Source organism: Natator depressus, chromosome 5, assembly GCF_965152275.1.
Source record: "Natator depressus isolate rNatDep1 chromosome 5, rNatDep2.hap1, whole genome shotgun sequence".
Lineage (NCBI taxonomy): Eukaryota > Metazoa > Chordata > Testudines > Cheloniidae > Natator > Natator depressus.
In genome coordinates, this window is record NC_134238.1 from 30,871,977 (window position 1) to 30,894,211 (window position 22,235).

General features: G+C 38.4%; 1 protein-coding gene across 3 annotated transcripts in view; it reads right to left on the reverse strand.

Moving 5' to 3' along the window:
- HCN1 (hyperpolarization activated cyclic nucleotide gated potassium channel 1) overlaps positions 1-22,235 on the reverse strand; it is a 298,037-nt gene that overhangs the window by 129,468 nt on the left and 146,334 nt on the right. For 2 of the 3 annotated variants that reach the window (XM_074953931.1, XM_074953933.1), the window contains exon 3: positions 8,009-8,170. The exons of the other annotated variant lie outside the window; for it this stretch is intronic. In XM_074953931.1, coding sequence (XP_074810032.1) covers positions 8,009-8,170 — 162 coding nt within the window. The remainder of the gene's footprint in view (positions 1-8,008; positions 8,171-22,235) is intronic. 3 annotated transcript variants of the gene reach the window in all.

Below are 22,235 nucleotides of genomic sequence, written 5' to 3' on the forward strand. Positions count from 1 at the left end.
CAAATAAAAAAGAAGCGTCTATATATGGTACCAATATGAAACACTTGGAAAGAAAAACATAAGTGATTTGGAATTCCGTGTTTTAGAAGGTGAAGTCATAGTTGTGGAAATGAGGTTGATGTGGCACTCTGTACCTCAAAGCAGCATACTGGAACCCCCATATTCACCTCTGTCATAGAATCATGACATATTTCATATGAAGCATGCCATGCAAGATATCATACGAAAGGTCATGATCTGCTGAAACCCATTGTCCTGTCCAAATATTTATATTGTTAGTGTGTGTGAAGTTATGAGATTTTGTTATTGAAATACGTTGTAAGGGTTTGCCAGTGACAACAAAGGAGGTGAACCACTCCCAGGACGATGTTAAGCGACCATTAATCAGCAGGAGAGTTGTAAATCAAGGGATTAACAATGCCATAAGAGGGCTGCACAAGCATCACACAGTCGGGGACTGCCCCAACTCTGTGATTCAGCAAAGCCCACCAGGACATGTCTGTGCTGATATTTTCCAGGCACAAGGACTGAAGGTATAAAACAAGGAACAGTGGCACCATGTCTTGGCCTTTCTCCTCCCCCACCTACGCTGGAAATAATAAGAATGATGGGAAGACAAAGACTTCAACTGAGTAGACTGGTCCCAGGTTTAAAAGTGGAAACCTGTGTATTAAGAACTATAATATTCAGTGGGGTGAGAAAACTGCTTGATCTAAATACTGCCCAGTGTAATAAGGTTCAAGATTTAGACCCCGTGCTTATCTTTTATTTTCTTTGGTAAGTACCTCTGATCTTTTGTGCCTACCACTTATAATTATCTAAAATCTATCTTTCTGTAGTTAATAAATCTGTTTTATGTTTTACCTAAAACAATGTGTTTTGGTTGAAGTGTTTGGGAAATCTCAGTTTAGTTTACAAAGGCTTGCATATGTCCTCTCCACATTGAGGGAGGGGCAGACTGGGTAATAAACACACACTGGTCAGGTTTCTGACCAGGCCAAGACTGTACAATTCTGGGGTGCAAGGCTGGGGAGCTGGGGGGAACTGGCTGCTGCCTTTCTCTTTGTGATTCATGAGTGGCTCAGGGAGCATTCACGCAATCTAGCTGGGTATGGATCTCCATATGCTGTTATGCTGAGTGATAGCAGTGCCTGGAGGTGCTTGCTGCTTGTCACTAGCAAAGCATTGTGAGAGACAGTCCAGGCTAGAGAGTTAAGAGGGCACAACAGTACCCCAGGGATCCCATCACAGTTGATTTTGTTTTCCCCTCCCCCAAAGGGAATAAGAATCATTATGGATAACTTAGATTATACAAATACCAGCATAAGGTTAAGTGCTCACTAATGGTCTCTATAACCAGAGGTGGAATAGGGATTTGTGGGGCCCTGGGCCACAGCAAGTGAGGGACCCTCCCCACCCCTTCTGCCTGAAGTCCAGAAAAGCCAAATATAGTGTTGCTGACTGACAGTTGGCCAGTGTGTTGTGGCCAGATTCCCCGCTGAGCCAAAGGCGGACCACTCTGCCACTGTTAGGGCCCTATCACAAGTGTGGTGCTTGTCATTAAAAAGTCAAAATTTACCAACAGTTATCACACAGCAGAATGTGAAATACCACTGTTATTTTCTATTCTTTGTATAACTGTGGTAACTCTTGGCATCTTTTTTTTCCAGTTTAATGGCCGATCACTATGACAGTGATTTTAGCAGTCCTAGACCAAAGATAGATTGGATGTTGAACTGTTAACTAGAGAAATTATTTACAACAGCAGTACCTTCTTTCATTTGTTCTATCTATTGCCATACTGGCAACCAGTGCAACCATCTTCCTTATATATGCTTTTATTTTCTTAGTAGAAAATGAGTATCATCTCTTTTGTCAAATGACAGGTATTGTCAGCTGGTCACCCAGTGCTTCCTAACCAATATATTACTTGCTGATTTTCTTTGTTGAGAAAATAGCATTGGATTTTATATTTTGATTGCCCACTGAGACAATGAGCTTTTTGTTGGATGCAGGGTTGCTATTTTTGCTGTTATAACATCCACTATATTTCTCTCTCTCTCTTCATTATTTACACCATGTTCATCACCATGTTACCTAAGCACCTAACAGAGATTATGTACTGTACACAGGCAGATCCTTGTTTCCATCTTTGTTACCGTTATCTTTACTGTCACCACCACAACCAGCAGTCATTTTCTTGAGCATGTTATATACACATATTATGCACAACAATACCCATACACCACACATTAAAAGAACAGTAATATTACAAAGTCAAGCACTCAAAAGTTTGGAAATGCCAGAATTAATTAAGTCTTAATCCAGCCCCCTTGTGATAGTCTTTCATTTCCTGTCTCCTGCAACAATTCCCCTGTCCTAGTGATGTCTATTCTCCATCCCTAGCTCCTTGTTCCAAGTTCCATTCTTCTCAAACCAACTCTCCACTCCTCAGTCTGTCACCTAGCCAAGGCAGACCTAGTTGTCCACTCTAGGCTCCCCATATGAGTCTTCTTTGCCCAGCCAGTCCTCATTTTTCCCTCCCAGCTCCTCATCAGTTGTGTCTCCCTTCCATGCTGGCTTGCTAGTTGTTCTCCCACATGCTGCCCATTTCTCTCCCTCCCCAGTCTCCTCATCCAATTTTGTTCACCCCACTAAGCATACACACACTCCTCCCTGGCTCCTAGTCCCAGTGTATTTGCCTAGCCAGTCTCAGTTCTTCCCGGTTCCATTCCTCCCACACTCAGTCCCAGCTACAGTCTCCTTGTTCAACTAGTCCCAATCTTCCTCTAGTTTTGCCTCTGATTTCAGTCTTCCCTCCCAACTGGCTCCAAGTATCATCCTCTGCTCCCATTTCCCTCATCAGCTCCAAGTCTTCTTGCCCAGTGAGTTACAGCCTCCCCTCTCCCTCAGATCCTCTGGCTTCCTTGCCCAATCAGTCCCAGTCTTCCCGCCTGCCTCTTTACCTAACCATTCCCAGCCTTCCCTTTCGCACCCCACACCCCACCCCCAGTCACAGTTTCCCTCTCAATCTCTCACTGCTGTCTCAGCTGTGGACATGGAGCCTGGTGAATCTACTCCTTCCCCGTGCCCAGTCACACAGAGGAGCTGTGAGGGGATGGAGAATGCTCAGTGAGGATAAACTTTGGAGATTTTACTTGCTAAACTCTTAAGTCTCTACTGACCATGTGTAAATTGAATTTTTTCAAAGGCTTATAAATTAGCCAAATTCCAGTGGATTCCTGGAGATGGCAAAAGGCACAAAGGCCACTCCTTTGCCATATTACAAGTCCCATGACCGTCTCAAGGAAAATACCATCCACATTCTTTTTACCTTTAAAAAAAAATAATAAAAAAATAAAACATTTTCCCCTCATTCTCAGAAATGGCTGAACCATTTTGGCTGTAACTTTCCAAAAAAGTTCAGCCTGAGGAAGACACAAATGGAATCCTAACAATGGTATTGCTCCATTACTAGATGGAAAGGGTTGAATTGTCAATAATAATGTAGAAACGGAAGACATGTTCAATAAATATTTGTATTTGCGGAAAGAAGCCCAGATGATATATTCATGGATGATGAGGAGGAGGAGGAAATACTTTCCATTCCAACAATAATTAAGAAGAATGTTAAACAGCAGCTACTAAAGATAGAAGTTTTTAAGTTGGCAAGTCCAGACAACGGGCATTCAAGCATTTTAAAAGAGCTGGCAGAGGAGCTCTCTGGACCACTAATGTTGAATATTCAATAAGTCTTGGAATACAGGGTCATGGGCGGGGGGGGGGGGAGGGGGGGGAAGAAAGAGAAATTTCTGGAAGAAAGCTAATATTGTGACAATATGTAAAAAGGATATTTGGGACCAATCAGGTAATTATACAAATTTAATTCATTAAATTCGTAACATTAATCCCAGGCAAAATAATAGAATGACTGATATGGGACTTGATTAATAAAGAATTAAAGGAAGGTAATATAATTAATGCCAATCAGCAATGGCTTATGCAAAGCAGATTTTGTCAAAACTAATTATCTTTTTTAATGCAATTACAAGTTTGATTGCTAATGGCAATTGTGTTGATGTCATATACATAGATTTCTGCATGACACTCGACCTGGTACCACAGAACATTTTGATTGAGAAACCAGAAGAATACAAAATCAGCTTAGCACATTCCAAATTGATTTAAAAAACTGACTAGCTGGCTAACTGATAGATCTCAAAATGCAATTGTAAAGGAGGAATCATTGAGCAGGTGTGGCTCTATCTTGGGAAACAGTGACTCTGAAAAGGACTTCTCGGGGTGGGGAGTAGGGGTTGGTGTCATGGTGGATAATCAGTGGAATGTGAGCTCACAGAACAACACTGTGACCAAAAGGTATAATGCAGTCCTTGGATGTATAAACAGGAAAATATTGAGTAGGAATAGGGAGGTTATTCTACCACTTTATTTGGCTCTGTTGTGACTGCTTTTGGAATACTGTGTCCAGCTCTGAGGTCCACAATTCAAAAAGGATGTAGATAAATTGGAGAGGGTTCAGAGAAGAGCCACGAGAATGATTAAAGATTTGGAAAACATGCCTCATAGTGATAGACTCATGCAGTCCAATCCCTTTAGTTTAATAAAGAGAAGGTTAAGGGATGATTGATCAACATTTATAAGTATTTAAGGGAGGAACAAAAATTTGATAATTGGCTCTTCAATCTAGTCAACAAAGTTATAACAAGATACAAGGGTTGGAAGTTGAATCTAGTCAAATTCAGACTAGAAATAAGGTGTATATTTTTAACATTGAGGGTACTTAACCATTAGAACAACAATTAGCGTGAGAGTTGTGGTGAATTCTCCATTACAGATAATTTTAAAATCAAGGTTGGATGTTTATCTAAAATATATGCTCTAGTTGAAACAGGAATGAATACAAGGAAGCTGTGGCCTGTGCTATACAGGAGGTCAGACGAGAAGATCATAATGGTCCCTTCTGGACTTCTAATCTATGAACCCCCACAAGCAAAAACAATGGAAATAATGGAGAGAACAGAAGTAATGAAATCATGTCCTCTTAGTCTAATGAAGAATCAGTGGGACACCATCAAACCTGCTCATCCACTCACCCACAAAAGGCAGTAGTAGCAAGAGTCACCATTTTCTATAGAACAAATATACCAGCTGGCAGCTGCTCTCTTTAGAATGCTAATCAATTGTGGGTACAGCTACAGTAGAGATGGAGGTGTAATTTCCAGCTCAGGTGGACATACACCCACTAGCTCTGACTGAACTAGCAGTGTAGTCATGGAGGTGAGGTAGCAGGACAGGGTAGCTGTCTGAGTAAATATATAGGGTCCCAGGAGAGAATGTACTCCAGGGGCACTTGGCCTGTCCTGCTGCCCATACCAACAATGACACACTGATGTTTTTAGCATGCTAGCTTGATCAAAGCTAGTGCATGTATGTCTATTTGAGCTGAAAATTTCATCTCCAGCTTTAGTGTAGACATACCTTCACTGTCAGAAAGGAACAGCTAGTGTCAAAACAAGCGTCCTCTTTCTCTAAGGCAGGGACAAAGAAATGCAGTCACACCAACTGCCCTACTGAGCCACAGATAGCGGTGGTACAAATAATTGTGGCCTTTATTAACAGAGAAATATATAAAATGAAATATGCTACAAATAAAAGCATATGACCAGAATTTATTAATGACATGGTGTTTGTGGGTGCAACTACATTGATTTGCATTGCACCAACTTATGCCATCAATGAATTTGTACCAAAATGGGTATTGGCACCAGCGTAGCGATATTGTTTTCCCCTTCTCTTCTTCTTACAGGCATTTTCTAAATATCTGGCTTTTATTCTTTTATTCTTTTATTCAGCAAAAAGATTTTCCTCCTTTATTCCTAGAATTTATTTTTTGCTATATAAAATTGAATTTACTTTTAAGTAAAAGACTATAAAATGACTTCTCTAATTTGAAAAATAATGATTTGCCCCTTTTTATGCTTCATACGAACACTAAGATACCTGTATAAAATATTTTTCTTTGATTAAGGACGTCTCCCTCTTCAGCTCTTAAACTCTAGAAATGACAGTTTGGGGGTGGGGTTGTCTCTTTGCAGTGTAGTTCTAGCCTTGTTTGTCCCAGGATTTTAGCGAGACAAGGTGGGTGAGGTAATATCTTTTATTGGGTCAACTTCTGGTTGCTGAACGAGATAAGCATTCATGCTTACAGAATTGTGTACCTGTCCCTGAACTGTCTTTCTCTCCCTTTTATAGAATAGTGTGCTTAGTAAATGGTGGGCTTCAGTAAAGCTGTTTATATGCATAGTGTTTGGCTCTGGAAAAACATGAGCTTGGAAAAGTTCTCAAAGCAACAGCCTCATTTCAAACCTTCAAGGCTTTCATTAGTTGAAAATAAGGCCAAATAACTTAGCCCATTCTTACTGTGGTTGCACGTAATGATGTATTTTAGTGACAAAAGGTATGAAACAAAATGTAAGTGCTGCCACTGTTGACACTAAAGGAATTTTTTTGTTTTGTTTTGCATTGAGTATCAGTAGAGCAGAGTTACTGCTTTTAGATCTGAGGCTTTTTGGTTCAAATCCCAGCAGAGATATTCCTTGCTTAAACACTTCCTTGATGTTGTCTGTACCATCAACAAACTGAGACAGACACGGCCAAAAATTGTTCCATTTATTGGATGCATTCACTTGACAATTTGCCCAGTTTCTGTGATGTTTGGCTTATCTATTTCTAAATGGGTTTTTGTTTGTTTTTGTTTTTATTTTACCTCAATCACATTTCCTTCCACATAGGCAATATTGTGTTGTTCCACATAATAATAAGTAGTCCTAATGGTGGACTATATTAAACCGGGAAAAGTTTCATTTTAGCATCTTTTTAACAGATTTCCATGTATATCAACTATTCTTCATCATCTGAAGTCTTCAACACAAACACCACCTAGCTCTTTGAAGCGGTCAGCCTTCAAGACAGTTATCAAAGCTGTGTGGCTCCATTTCTCTTACAATAGATGAGAAGTAACACAAATGCAGCCATGTTCTGCCCTTGAACTAGCACTTTACACACACACACACGCACACATGCACACACACACACACACACACACCTTCCAGTGAAGTAAATCCTTAATTTTTCCTCACTGTCTCTTTGGAAAAATTTCCATGGAAGTTTGGCCAGAGTAAAATGCTGAGGAAAAAACTGGGAAACAACTTCAGGATTTGGTTCAAAGGATGTTGTATTCATGTAACTGAGGGCAAAACTGAACTACTAACACGTGGGTAAAATGCCTTTTTAATAGACCTGGTGGGAAAATTTACTAAACCTTTTCCAGTTGAAAAATGCCAGTTTTTTGACAAAATGTTCATAGTTAAGATTTCTCAGGCCCAGGATGTCATTTTTGGTGAGTGAGAAGGAGAGTGCAAGAGCCCCGAACATACAGGTACCTGGTGGTTAGGGCAGTTAGTCGGGATGCTGGATACTCTGTGCCTGCTATGCCCAATTCAGAGCATAGACTTGAACCTGGGTCTCCCATATCCCAGGTGAGTAGGAGACCCGGGTTCAAGTCCCAGCTCTCAATTAGACATGCTGGTTGCTGCACTGGAACAAATTTTTGTAAAATGGAAATCTTTTCTGGCCAGCCGTACCTACTAGTCTTTTTTAAAAGTTCATACTAAACTTCATCCAACTTTCTTCTTGGTAGTTTGCTGAGAGAGTGGGGATTGATAGATAAAGATGATTTTAAGACTGAAATATCTTCTGGTTTTGGTCAGTCATGGAGAACAACTAGCTCTAGCTGTGATTTGGTGGTTCGGGTTAAAAAAAGGTTAGTAGTCAGTCAACCAACAAAAGAAAAAGGCAATCTTAAATGTTAACATGTAGTGCAATGTATTACTATGTACTTTTTTCCCATTAAAAATTTTAACTAGCAGTTTACTGACAATTTAGAAAAATATTTGAAAAAACACAATGAAAAATGAACAATACTTACAACCATACCATTTAGGGACACCCAGCAATCTGGTGGGAAATCCTGAAGTAATGGTACTAAAAACTGAAGACAACCATCCCAGTGGCAAAGTAGCAACATCATTCCAATTAGATTAAAGATTCTCACCACAGCACTGGCCAGATCATACGTCATATGGAAAATCTGGAGACAAAAATTACAAATTATTTAGGTGATGAAATTCAGGTAATACAACATGAGATTTTTCTCATCCAAGCAAACTAAAGAGATGCAAGAAACACTGTTCCAGAGTAGCAGCCGTGTTAGTCTGTATTCGCAGAAAGAAAAGGAGTACTTGTGGCACCTTAGAGACTAACAAATTTATTTGAGCATAAGCTTCGATGAAGTGAGCTGTAGCTCACGAAAGCTTATGCTCAAATAAATTTGTTAGTCTCTAAGGTGCCACAAGTACTCCTTTTCTTTTTAAGAAACACTGTGATTTTCTTACCATACTTTGGGATTAATTTATTATATAAAATCACATCACCATATTCCACATATAATGCCAATATTTTGCACTTCTATAGTGCCTTTCATAGATTCATAGACTTTAAGGCCAGAAGGGACCATCATGATCATTTAGTCTGACCTCCTGCACATTGCACGCCACAAAACCTCACCCACTCCTGTAACAGACTCAACCTCTGGCTGAGTTACTGAAGTCCTCAAATCATGTTTTAAAGATTTCACCTGAGGATCTTAAAGTACTTAACAAATATTAATTATGCCTCACCAGTGAAAGTAGTTATTACTATTTCCATTTTACAGGTAAGCAGACTAAAACATAAAAATGCTAAGTGCCCAATGTCATGCAAAAGACAATGACAGAACAGAACAGATTCCATGAATCCTACCCCTTAGACTACTACAATACCTACAAGAGCACAATTCCCCAAATTTTCACCTCCATATATGGTACACTGTGCAGTGAAGGAGATGTCCAGATCTAAAAACTAGCTTTATATCTTTGTTTCATCTATTTAATCTAATGTCATATAATTTAATCTATATTAAGATACCTGTCAATGTAATATTTAAGCATCTTCAAATGAGAAATTTCACAAGAATTTTCCTTCAATCTTTCATAGTTGTTTTATGCTAATATATCTGTGTGTGTGTTCAGTCCCTTTTCAATATGTGCTAAATATAAATGAAGAAAACGAAGAGTATGAAACGGCCTTTAATCATATTGGGGTCATATTCCTGTATTCTTTGTTGATTTCACAATTCAGTACACAAACACCTGCCCTACTATACCACAATCATACAGATGGAAGTGTAGATTTCATGGTTATTAAACACTATTAATTTTCCTAACGTATAGCAATTTCCAAAACACCTGGACCAACTCATTATAATTTGGTGTGTTCAATTAAACCCTTCATTGCTGGACAAAAATGATTGTATCTGCATTGTCCTTTACAATGAAAAAAAAAAACCCTATATAAATACATGCGTGAGAACATGCAAACACCCATACGCCACATACATTTAACAGCTTATTAAGGGCAATTTTGCCGGACATAATTAGCATGTTCAGAAGCAAAGACACTTTGTTCACTGACATACAAAATAAGAATTATGTCCCACATCTAGAGGAAATATGTACACAGTATCTTAAAACATTTTCCAAACTATTAATATTTTATGTGATTCAATTTAGCTACTCCTGAAATGCAGCCAGCTCCAGGGTAAAATGTGCTACCTGTTTAACAGTGCACACCAACATTATCCAACAGTTCAGGTAAGAAGATGAAGATTGCCCTGTCCATACAAAATTTGAAGGGCGTTTTTAAATAGAATATAATTTCCCATATGAAATTGAGTTAGGAAACCTGAGTCCTTACTGCTGAAAAAGGGCAACAGTTTCCCACAGCCACCCAGAATGAACTTTCCTGCAGGTGGGGATAGAGGGTAGCAAAGGAAAAGAAGAAAAAAGGATCTAACTGCTCTCAACAAAGACTGGAGGAGGGAACAGGAAGAGGGAAGACCATACAGTCCTCCAAAAATAAACTTCCTTTTGAGGGAGGGAAGAAGGAATAAAGATAATTTTGCTGAGGATGATGAACAAATATGCCATGGGTTTAGCATGTGAAGAGAATCTACAGCAACATCATATTACAGACATTACACAAACACATTATATACTGTTACACTGAACCTATGAATGCCACTGAAGCTCAGTTGAAACTATTTTTACTGAAGATCATGTTGATTTTTACTCCAAATTATAACCTTTTACATGATACATTAAGAACCTCCTACTTGACATAGTAAGAGGTCAGACTACATAATCATTATGTTCCTTGGTCCCTTCTGGCCTTAAAATTTGTGAATCAATTAAACTTACCGACCAAAGACAATGATTTTAAAAATTACCTCCGTATTTGCACATGCAATTTTACATAGAATTTGTATGTGGAATTTGTATATGTAAATTGTTAAATATGTAAACTGAATGCACAGTTTCTATTACTTGCATGTGTAAATGAGTACAAATGAAATATTTTGAGATCAGATTAGGCACCTTCCAAAACATTGCTGATATTTTCTGTTAGATGGAATGTGCCCTACTTTAAAACTGAAAAATTATAGTGTATTTCTCAATCTAAAATCCAAAACTACTTAGGATATTCAAACACTTATCTAGATACTAATGTTATGTATAAAGTATTTTTCTCTCAGCCATGCTATTGTTAAAACATTTGTCCCAAGTCCCAATTCTGATAGAAATGGGTGAGAGGTGCTTATAACATTATTCAAAATGTCATGTGTTACCCAAATACCATTTAATTCCTGTCAAAAGTCAGGCTGTGGTACTGGAAGTTCATGGAGAACTTACTGCAAATGGGAATAAACAGAAAAAAATTGGTTTTGCTGTTTAGAAATTTTAAATAAATAGAGATGCAATTGTTTATTTTGATTAAAAAGTTGTGGTTTTTTGTTGCATGGAATGCACCTAGAGACTAGGCAGGAAATGACTTTATTTAAAATAATTGACAGTAAATAATATGGAATATGTACAGTTGAGGAATGCCCCAAGTTGGGCTGCAATTGGGCAACTGTCTGTCTGTCAAGATACATTTACTGCAACCATAAACACTTCTGGAGGTGAAATTCCAACCCTATTGAATTGGGAGCCTGGCCACTGACTCCAGTGGAGCTATGATTTCAGCCAGAGTACCTATTCTAGTTATGATAAACAAATCTGGGAAATTTAGTTAGTAGCAATACATGGTTTGCACATACTTTGCACCTTCACCCAGACTCTTCAAATGTTGCACTAACATACATGGTAACATCCCTATTTTACAGCTGGAGATACTAAAGCATAAGATTAAGGGTTAGAAGTTTAGAAGAGCTCTGTCAGCAATTGGGCCATATTTTCAAAAGGAGCTTGGCTTTCATTTACACACCAAAGTAAGTGGTGAGATTTTCATTTAAAAAAAAAATCAATACATTGGGTGCTGAGTTCTTCAGAAAATTTGGTCAGAAGTGTGACAATAGGAGTTGTTTAGTGTTGAGATCAAAATCTTCCCCTTTCTTAGATGCCTAAATGAGAGCATAGCTCTTCTGAAAGTATTGTCCTTATTTTTGGTGCTGAGCATTTGAAACCCTGGCCCGACGTGACTTTCCCAAACTCACACTGACAGAGCTGGGAACAAAATACAGATCTCCTAACTCTCATCCCTCTACTCCAAGCAAAGATGATTGTGCATGTACCCACTAGACATGAATGCATAAAAATGGATTAGTCAAAGCCATTTCACTTGGGCAAATTCCACCGTTGGCATAGTTTTGGGCTGGGGAAGGGCCTGACAAGCAAAGCTCAGATCTTGATTTATGCTTTCCCGAAGTTTGGAGAAGTTTATTTGTGTGCACTTGATTCAGGTCCATCTTTATTTTAGACCCTTTAAACCGGGTATTACTCACTGAGGTGATGTGGGGAATAAATACGGGAATGCATAACAAAGCAAGTGAGTGATTGCACTACCAGGGAAATTTACACGAACTACTGTAGGGTACTAACATGACACCTACACGGTTACAGTAACAATAGTAGCATAAGGCAACATCAGTCCCTGGTTGCCTGGTGAAACTGCTTGCTATCCAATGTGGCTCTTCCTATGAGCCACAAGGATTAGTATAAATAAGGAGCTATCACAGGGGGAGGTTAAAATTTAAGCCTAGTAGTTGAGGCACTCTGCTCAAATCTTTAGGTTTTAGTGAGGGATTATGGCTGGGTCTGGGATTGTGTGTGCAAACTGGGAAACCATTAGTTTGGCTGGATTTGGTAAGGACTGTCCCAATGCCTATCTTGTAAAAATGGCTGGCCTGAATAAAGTTTTGTCCTTTTGTCACCATTCAAGTATGTCTGTCTCTTCATGAGTGGTGTGCCTTTACAACAGTGATCATACATTATAAGAGCAATAGCACGTGTTGAAATTTTTATGTGAATCCACACTCCATAAGAGGAGTGAATAGTCAGTATGTGACACTGTAATCTTTCATTGTTTGTGAAAGCTTCCACTCAAGGAATGACTCCTGTATTTCTTAGCATTCAGGATCAGTATTACACATGCATTATTGTGTTCTCGATATTATCTAAATAGCTTAGTGTGGTCTATTAAATTAGCATTTCAACCATACTGTTTATCCATCCTATTTTAGCACACTTATTCATAAGTTAGTGTTTACATATTCTATCATTTTATAGTGCTTATTACAATATTTTTGTGCTGCACAAAATTACCTTATGAATATCAATGAAATAATAAAAATCCTCAAATCATCCAGTGCACATATTTGAATAAATTTTCAATGAAAAATTGTTAAATGAAAATTTTCAGGGACATTTTTTGTTTCTTTTGAAGTTTTCTGTGTGGTTTTTGTTTTTTTGTTTTTTGATAGAGGTAAATAACAAAGAAATGTTCCAATTTGGGGATTCTTCCCATCTGTTTTTCCCCCTTTCCCTCTTTTCTCAGTGGCAAGATGGAAACAAGTAAAAAAAAAAAGGGAGGAATGGTAAAGAAACAGGTTGAGGGAGAAAAAAACCAAAATTTTGGTTTTCAACTTTTTGTTGAAAAATGCATTGGTTTCCTATAAAGTTTTGAAGAAAAAAATTAAAAAGTTTTCCAAACTTTCCTTCCAAATATTATATTTTGACAAGCTCTCTAGAAGCTAAACCTCCTGAAAAGGTCTATTTAAATAGACACATTTCACAACATATCCTAAAGATCAATAAATTGAGAATCTGAGCAAAAAGGGGTGCAGTAGCAAATTGCAGATTTAGAGAAGCCTTAATTGAAAACAACCTTCCACTGGGTCCTTCCTATGTATATGTTCATGCTGCAAGCCTGTGTAACCCGAAGGATCAATTATCAATGTAAAGCAGGTAGTGAGATGTGAGTTCTCAAAATACCTGGATCCCAAACTACTGCGGATTTTACAGAGCATCACCAGAACCGTAATTTGAGTTTGTAAATGATCTAGAGACACACACACAAAAATCCCAAACTTTGTACATGTGTTAAGCCCCTTTGACTACAATGTATCCACTGGCTTTAACACCACTACATTCAGTCTTAGTATTCATAAAGACTCCTTTGATATATTTTTCACTAACAGAGCAAATAACCTATCTCAGAAATCTGTTATGTAACATTTTCTATTGACATAGTAGAACAATTGTCATAACACTGAAGTAAATTAATAACCGTAACAATAATGCTTACTGGAAGACATTCTGGTACACATACAGGGTATCACAAAGTACTTTACAAACATTCATGAGTTAAGCCTCACCAAAACTCCTATGAAATGTATAAAATGGGGACAATAAAATTTTTCTATAGGGTAACAGAGATACAGAAAGTTCAGAGAAATCTACAGTCTTTCCAATTTCAACCATTAGTGAATTGGCCAAACTGCAGCAAAGAAGGCATACCAGAGCCAGGAATAGGACTTAGGTGACCTAACTCCCATTTTGTGGGACCAAGAGTTTAAGCCAGATACTTTGACATTAAAAGAGACACTATCAAGATAAAATTAATAGCTAAAGCTTTAAACCTTTGTACCTAAAGTTAGGCTACTAAATCCATACTCAGACATCTAAATATAAGTGGCCTGATTTTCATAAGTGCACTCCACCTACAAATCCTGTATAAGTCAGTGAGAACTGCAGGTACTGAACACCTCTGAAAGTCACACCACTTTTATTTTGGTACTTACATGCGGACTGAGGAGTCTCACTTCAACACCCAGGTTTGAAAAAATTGGCCAATATATTTAAACAATTTTAACTAACACCACCTTAAATTACTAAAACAGGGAAAAAATAAAACCTAATGTATCTTCCATTGCTTTTCTGTCTTTGTTTACTATTTGCATTTAACTCTGATTAGACAAAAATACTATGTACTACTTCCGACCATTTGTCCATTTTGCTATCTGGCTTTTGGGGATTCACTAACAATGCTAAAATGTTCAGTTTGAAAAAACTTCAGGAAACTGTTTACCTATAAAAATCTGTTTTCACCGATTTCTTAAAAATTAAAATAATTTTTATATTAATTTTATAACCTCTTTCCATAACATTTGAACCTGAAGTTTTCTCCCTAACCTAAGCTGACAATGTCCCTTTAATTTAATATGGCTGAAATATAACCTTTGGGTGAATTCAGTTATGAACGATTTGGCAACACCTACTTGTTAAGAATAGAAATTTGCTCTAAGAGTCAAAGCTTCCCTGATTATCTCAGTTTTCACTCACACTTTAGTAATGACTTTTTTCACTCCCATGTGTGGAGGAAAAAGCAGACTGCTGTCTTCCATATTTACAATACAGTGCATACCCCAAAGTACAGAACTTTTAGCTCTGATTTTTCACTCAAGACAAAGAACTGTTGCAGTCCTAACTGCCAGCTCACTTCCTTAATGATTCTGGAGACGGGCTGTCATATTAAGTTAATAATATATCTATTGAACTCCATGTCAGGGAATGCAGACAGTCCCTGCTGCTTTTGTGTGTTGATTTTCAGGTTGTTTTGGGTAAATGCCATTAACTCTTAGAGGAAGGCAAAAATCTGAGGAGTGCTTGGAAAATGTGTTACAAACTGTGATGCCATGGAATCTGTTCAGATACTTCTTCCCCACAACCATTTTGTATAACTGCTTTGGTGTCAAGGGTGCTCAATATTGAAAGACTGGCACAACTGGCAACAGTATCTTTCTTTTAATTCTCAGATCATGATTTGCATCATGCTGCAGGCAACATGAGATGACACTTGAACTAAAGGAAACTGCACACAGAGTCTGAAATATTAAATAACCACTGTGGGCAGATCTGAAAAGTTGCCTGTGGACAGTGATTCCGAGAGTTTTCTGAAATCAAATCTAAAGCTCAACCATAGAACATTAAAACAGACTGCATGGAATAAATATTAGTAATAAAAATTACATTCTTTTTGCTTCCTTCTCTCTATCAGTCTGAAATTACTGGTTTTATTCTTCAGAACAGCACATGGAGAAAGACTGAAAACTGTAAGATCCAGAGCCTCCTATATGAGCTTACTTTTCATGTGGTCTCCAGCAAGATAATAGTTACATAGTGGCAAAGCTCCACAAGAAATAAAATAATTTAAAGAGGGAGAGGGAGAAAGAATAAAGCCTTTCTTTTGGACACCATTTATACCGGCTTGAGGGGTCCATTTAAATCAATACGAGCTCTTTGGGATTCTCTTTGGGATTCATCAGGGGTTCTCAATCTTTTACTTTCGGAGTCCCTCCCCCCAAACATGCTATAAAAACTCCACAGCCCACCTGTGCCTCAATAACTGGTTTTCTGCACATAAAAGCCAGGCCCAGCGTTAAGGGGTAGCAAGATGGGCAATTGCCCTGGGCCCAGCAAGTCTAACACCTGTCCTGCTTGGCAGAACCTCTGAAACCTGGTCACGGCCCCCCAGGGAGCCCTGGAACCCTGGTGGAGAACCACTGCTCTACATTGTCATTTCATATATTCTGCACTACATATTCCAGATATTGATGTCTATAGGAATTCTCTGTAAAGATCAGTGAGACAGTGTGGTCCTGATCCAACTGTTAGCGCAATCATTCCATTTGATCTCAGTGGGAAACAGTCTGGCCCGATGGGTCTATGTATTTTGTAACCAGTTACAACATTCTAAACTGAAACTATGTCTGGAAAAATAGCTTGTGAACTCCTATTGATTGGAATGCTTGGATATGCCTAAATGTACATTGTGTACTCAACTGAATCCTGATGTGTGTGGTTAATTTTATCATACCTATTTTATAGCTAATAATTGTATAGTGGGGAAAGGTATACAACACTACTTAATCTAGTTATATTCAGAACTTTAAAATGCTGACAAGTATAACAAACTGCATTCCCTTTAGCTGACCCTGCAGGGAAACAGCAGAGTTTTAATAAACAGAACAAACTATTTTTAATCAAACATATACAGAAAAAAAAGCTGAGAGCAGCCTATTTTACTTGACCTTTTAAAATTACTTTCTAGATCTAGTCAATCTGACATTCAATTTATTACACAAGCCACATTTATTCCACTCCAAGGCATGTACAAATGGAAGCCAGTTTGTGAGTAGCAAAAGGAATTGCACCACCACATATAAATGTGGCAGAGCTCTAAATCATGATTAAACATGAAAGCTATAATGCAACTAATTTTCTGGAGAAAGAATTAGGCTGGTGTTGGAAAGGTCTAGTATAGCTCAGAAAGCAAACTTTATTCATCCGCTATATATATTTTATGAAGCAAATTAGCCAGTGCTATGTGAATTAACTAACTTCTTCCATAAAGTCCAACAATTTCAAACTGCTGATGTCGGAAATACTGTTTCACAGCCATGAAACACAAACAAACCCACAGCACTAAAATAGAAACACTCTCTAGATGCCTAGGACATTTTTGTCTGGTATGTTTCCTCTGCTTAGTTAGAGTCAGTGTTTCCTATGTGCTTGTGCCTGTGTGCGGTGGGTGGCGGGGAGCAAGGGTGAAAGGTGCTTCTTCCCATCATCCCACACAAAGGCCAAAGTCAATTGCAATGCTGGAGCAGGAAGGGGCAAGGACCATCCCCCTTTGTACTGTCCAGAAGAGTAGGCTGGGAACAACAGAGGAACAAGATACACCATCCAATGCACTCGCTCCATCCTAAAGCCAGGAGTTGTCCTACCAAAGGACAATCCTTCTCCAACCTCCTCCCAGGGCTGTGAAGCTCTGCATCACTACTTACTCAGGGCTCTACCCAAATGGTACAATCTGGTCCTTAGCTTGAAAATTCCTAGGAGGAAGTGTCTTTAGGTATGTTTTGTACAGCACAGAGTTGACTACTGGCATTTTTAAAACATATTATATAATCATAATTGTCTTTTGCATAAACTTAATATCTGTTGGCAGACCCTCACTATGTATTGCCTAACTTCAAATATAAATAGTTCATTCCTATGACTTCTGAAACATGCATAAAAATGTTACCAAAACCATAACTTACTAATGCAAAAAAAAAAAAAAAAACCCACGAAACCCAACCCCCCCCCCCCACCACTTTAAAAAACAAATAGTAACCAGCAAAGCACAGAACTAAGTTAGACTTAGGGGCAGAAAATCTCAAAAAATGTTTTATTTTAAAAATCTGCTTCCCCTCCTAAATTGTTCATTTTTCTGATAAACAGAGTATTCTAATAACCTTCGTTAAAATGAAAGAGTGAAACTACTATTAGTCCAAAATGTCTGTATACCATTATACATTAGATGTAGAAATATATCTCACAGTCATATTGGATTGATAAGTCTTTTATGGTTTCATTTTCATGAAAGGTATCACAGAACTGTTTGATATATATTGTTAGAAAAATATTTGACAGTCACAGATACGCATAATATACATTATATCATTGATTTGATAGTACTGTCATTATTTCATTTTTGCAAAGGTTATTAGAATACTCTTCATATTAGAACAACAATCTTTCATGTGAAATCTCCTTTTTTCCCCAATTTTCCATTGTGGAATTACGACATGACAAGTGGCTCCCCTTCTCCTCTTTCCCAGCTCCTTTCCCACCTTCTCACTATGTTCTTCTTACTGAGTGGAGAGCAGAATAAATCTATCCTTCCTCTCCTCACAAGACTCTTCTATGAAGGAGCAGGACTATCCAAAGATAAGCGAGTGACAGTGCATAGAAAAAGTTACAAATAAACAACAATGCAATTACAAACAATTAATACACATATATTTGTCTAAATCCTGTTTGCCTTACTCTCCCTCATTAAAATCCAAGTTCTGTAGACACAAAGTCCCTGTTCTTATGGAGCATAGGTGTTCTGCTTGACCACTTACAAGCCTCAATGGTGCACCTTTGTAGGTCTGCCAGAGCTAACCTTCCTTTCCCTAGGCTTTAGTTGATGAGGAGCTTTTAAGATGCACTCTTCTTCAAAACTGGCTCCATAAAGAATCATAGACTATTAGGGTTGGAAGAGACCTCAGGAGGTTATCTAGTCCAATCCCCTGCTCAAAGCAGGATCAACACCAACTAAATCATCCCAGCCAGGGCTTTGTCAAGCTGGGCCTTAAAAACCTCTAAGGATGGAGATTCCACCACCTCCATAGGTAACCCATTCCAGTGCTTCACAACCCTCCTAGTCAAATAGTGTTTCCGAATATCCAGCCTAGACCTCCCACACTGCAACTTGAGACCATTGCTTTTTGTTCTGTCATCTGCCACCACTGAGAACAGCCTAGCTGTAATATGTTGTAATATGTTAATTACATCATAGCAGCCTACTCATGTTTCTTGCTTGGGGTTTTGGTTTGCAATATTTATGTTTTGATTTTATTTCTTTATTTAGATTTGCACTAACTATTAAAAAACACACATCCATTCTAAGGCCTGGGTGCCCTTACACTTAGAAATGCAATTCACACATAAACAGACTCACAAATGTCCTCTGGAGGCACTACTCTAGTAGCAATAGGACTATAACAATTGCCAGCAGAATTCTCTAACCTGGCAGTAGCTGCCTTTTGCTTCGCTAATAGCAGCTGAGAATTTAACTAGACCCTGACCCCCCTCCCCCCACCTCAAACTGCAAACCCAATCCACAAATGGCAGAGCTATGCCCTCAGTCAAAAGGGCAGTTTATTCCTGACATAGCTTCTGGTTTCATAGTGTTTAGGGCCAGAACAGACCATCAGATCACGTAGTCTGACCTCCTGTATAACACAACCCAATACATTTCATGCAGATACCCTTATATTAAACCTAAAGACTTTAGTTCAAATCATGTCAGTCCTCAGGAAACTGAACTCTGTGCTACAGGCAGAAAACAGGAGAGACCAAGGTGTCACCAATGCTGAGTTCCCTGCAATAGCAAGGAATTGAGAGATATTCCAGATTATTCCAGCAGGCCCTTCATGCCCCATACTGGAGAGAAACCCGCAAGGTCCCTCCCCATTTGATCTGCGGGAAAATTCCTTCTTAACCTCAAATCTGAGCATTGGAGCAAGAAGACACACCATCCAGAAATTTAGAAAAGATACTGAGCCACCCTATATAGTGTCCCATATCTAGATGTAGCCAATCTCTGATGCTTCAAAGGAAGGTGTTCTCCCAGGATACATCAAGACAATGGGCATCATGGAAAAACAATTCCTTATCCCTGCAGGAGACTGACTGAAGACCTGAAGCGTGAGATTTGATTATAGTCATTGTCTTCCTGCAGAGCTGCAATTGTTAGGAGCATGGTGAGGGTAATGTGATCAATCCTCTTCTCTCCATGGCCCATGAGGGAAGGGGACAGCAAGAGGATGTACACATTCACGGACTGCAAGAACAGAAGGGAGCACCATGACCACCAAGCACAACCCTCTGCACACAGGTCACATAATTTCTCCCAGAAGTGGTTTATGGTAAATCTTTTGGAAAGCAATGGTGAGTCCTCCACCTCCCCTGGTAAGCTGTTCCAATGTTTAATTACCCTAATTGGTAGAAAATTATCTTATTTCAAGTTTGAATTTGTCTAACTCCAACTTCCAACCACTGGTTCTTGTTATACCTTTGTCATCAAAATTGAAAAGACCCTACTACTTCCATCTTTTCCTATGCACTGTGACCAAGTCACTTCTCTTCGAAAAGCTGAATAAGATGAGCTCCATAAGTCGTATATCATAAAGCTTGTTTTCCAGTCCTGGATCTTTTTTGTGAGTCACCTCTGAATTCTCTCCAGCATTTTCACGTCCTTCGTTAAGTGCAGATACCAGACACAGTAGTCTAGTGGCAGTCTTACTAATGCTGTGTATAGAGGACAGATCTCTTCCCTACCTCTACTTGATATTCCCCTTTTTTATACAACAAAGGATCCCATTAGCCCCTTTCGCCACAGCATTGCACTGAGAGCTCATGTTGAGGCAACTATCTACAGTGACCCCTAAATCCTTCTCTGAGTCACTGCTTTCTAAGACAGAGTCCCCCATCCTGTAGGTATAACCTGTATAGTTGGTTCCCAGGTATATTACCTTGCATTTGGCTGTATTAAAACACGTTTTGTTGGATTTTGGTCATTTAACCAATTCAGATCACTCTCACCATAACCTGTCCTCCTCATTATTTACTACCCCACCTATCTTTGTGTCATCTGGAAGCTTTTCCAGCACAGATTTTATATCATCATCTAGATTGTTGATACAAATATTGAACAGTGTTGGACCAATAATGGGTCATGTGGACCTAGCTTAAATGTCACCACTAATCAGTACTGCTACATTCACAACATTTTGAAATCTAACAATGAGACAGTTTTTAATCATCTAATCTGTGTCTATTAGTTCCATATAAACACAATTTGGGTTTTTTGTTTTGTTTTAAAATCAAAAAGTCTTGGGGTATTAAATCAAATCCAAGTACGCAAGCTCAACAGAGTTGCTTTTATCAGCCAGACCTATAATCCTGTCCAAAACAAAAAACAAAACAAAACACTTCCCACCTTAACATTATGTTCACAGTCAGTTATGCTAACAATTGCTTAAAGCCTTGAAAAAGTACCCTCTTCAAAATTCCAAATGTACATGTTAATGGTTGCTGTTGTATTCTATTTGCACATGGTACAGATAACCAGATCATGGCCAATGGTACCAAAGAAACCAATAATTTTTACACCAGCAATTAACTCTTATTTCTCCTCCGCTTCCCTCAAGCAACGAGCATTACCCTCCTCCAGTCTGGATTGAGTCTCAGCTAGCTTGTTCTCATGCAGGCCACAGTCTCCCTTAGAAGCGGAGTAATGCGATCAGCCACTTCACCTGTGCCCGTTGAGGTTGAACTCTAGTGCTGAATGTCTTTATAGGTCACATTTATATACAGTTACATTAAATACTATGGAAAATGTATTAATAGAATGTTTGTATTGCAAATAGGTCTTTTGTGCTTTATGACTCTATACAAGACAGAAATACAACTCTATATCTGCAAAACAGAAATTGTTCATACTGTTTCTTTAGTGAAATATAAGTTTCCACTACACAGCAAATAAAATTGTTTATTGAATTGGACCACTACAGTTATACACTATCCTCACTCGATTCATACAACTCCATTCACTTCAGTAGGAGTTTTGCCACAGATTGACAGCAATATTTGACCTTTGGGAAATAACTCTCATAATACAACACAGTAAATATTTCACTTAAGGATACTAAATACCCTAGCTAATTATAGCAGTACTTTTAGTTTTTAATGTTACAAGACCAGCAAAAACAGGGGGAAAAAATCATAATTTGGTTTGGATTTTTCTGGCATAGATATTTACCTCAACTGTAAATTTGTGGGTCAAATGATTGACTAGTGAAGAGCAAAATAATTAGACCAGGGAAGAAGTTAGATCTAAGTGTTCACAAAGAGTTAATAAATGGTTTATTTCCTTTTGCTATACAGTATAAATGTACTTGTAGAATATTCCCATGTATTTAGCATGCTTGGGAGATATTCTTGCATATAAAAAGGACAATAGGTCTTACTTTTCTTTTTGGGTATAAGTCCATTAGTATCCGTGGGAGTTATGTGCACGTACGAAGGGCAGAAGAGATTGTTAAGGCCCCATTAATACAATGAAAGTACCTGTGCCAGTGAACCCATTTATAAAACAGCTAATGTGAGTTAAATATACTTTGC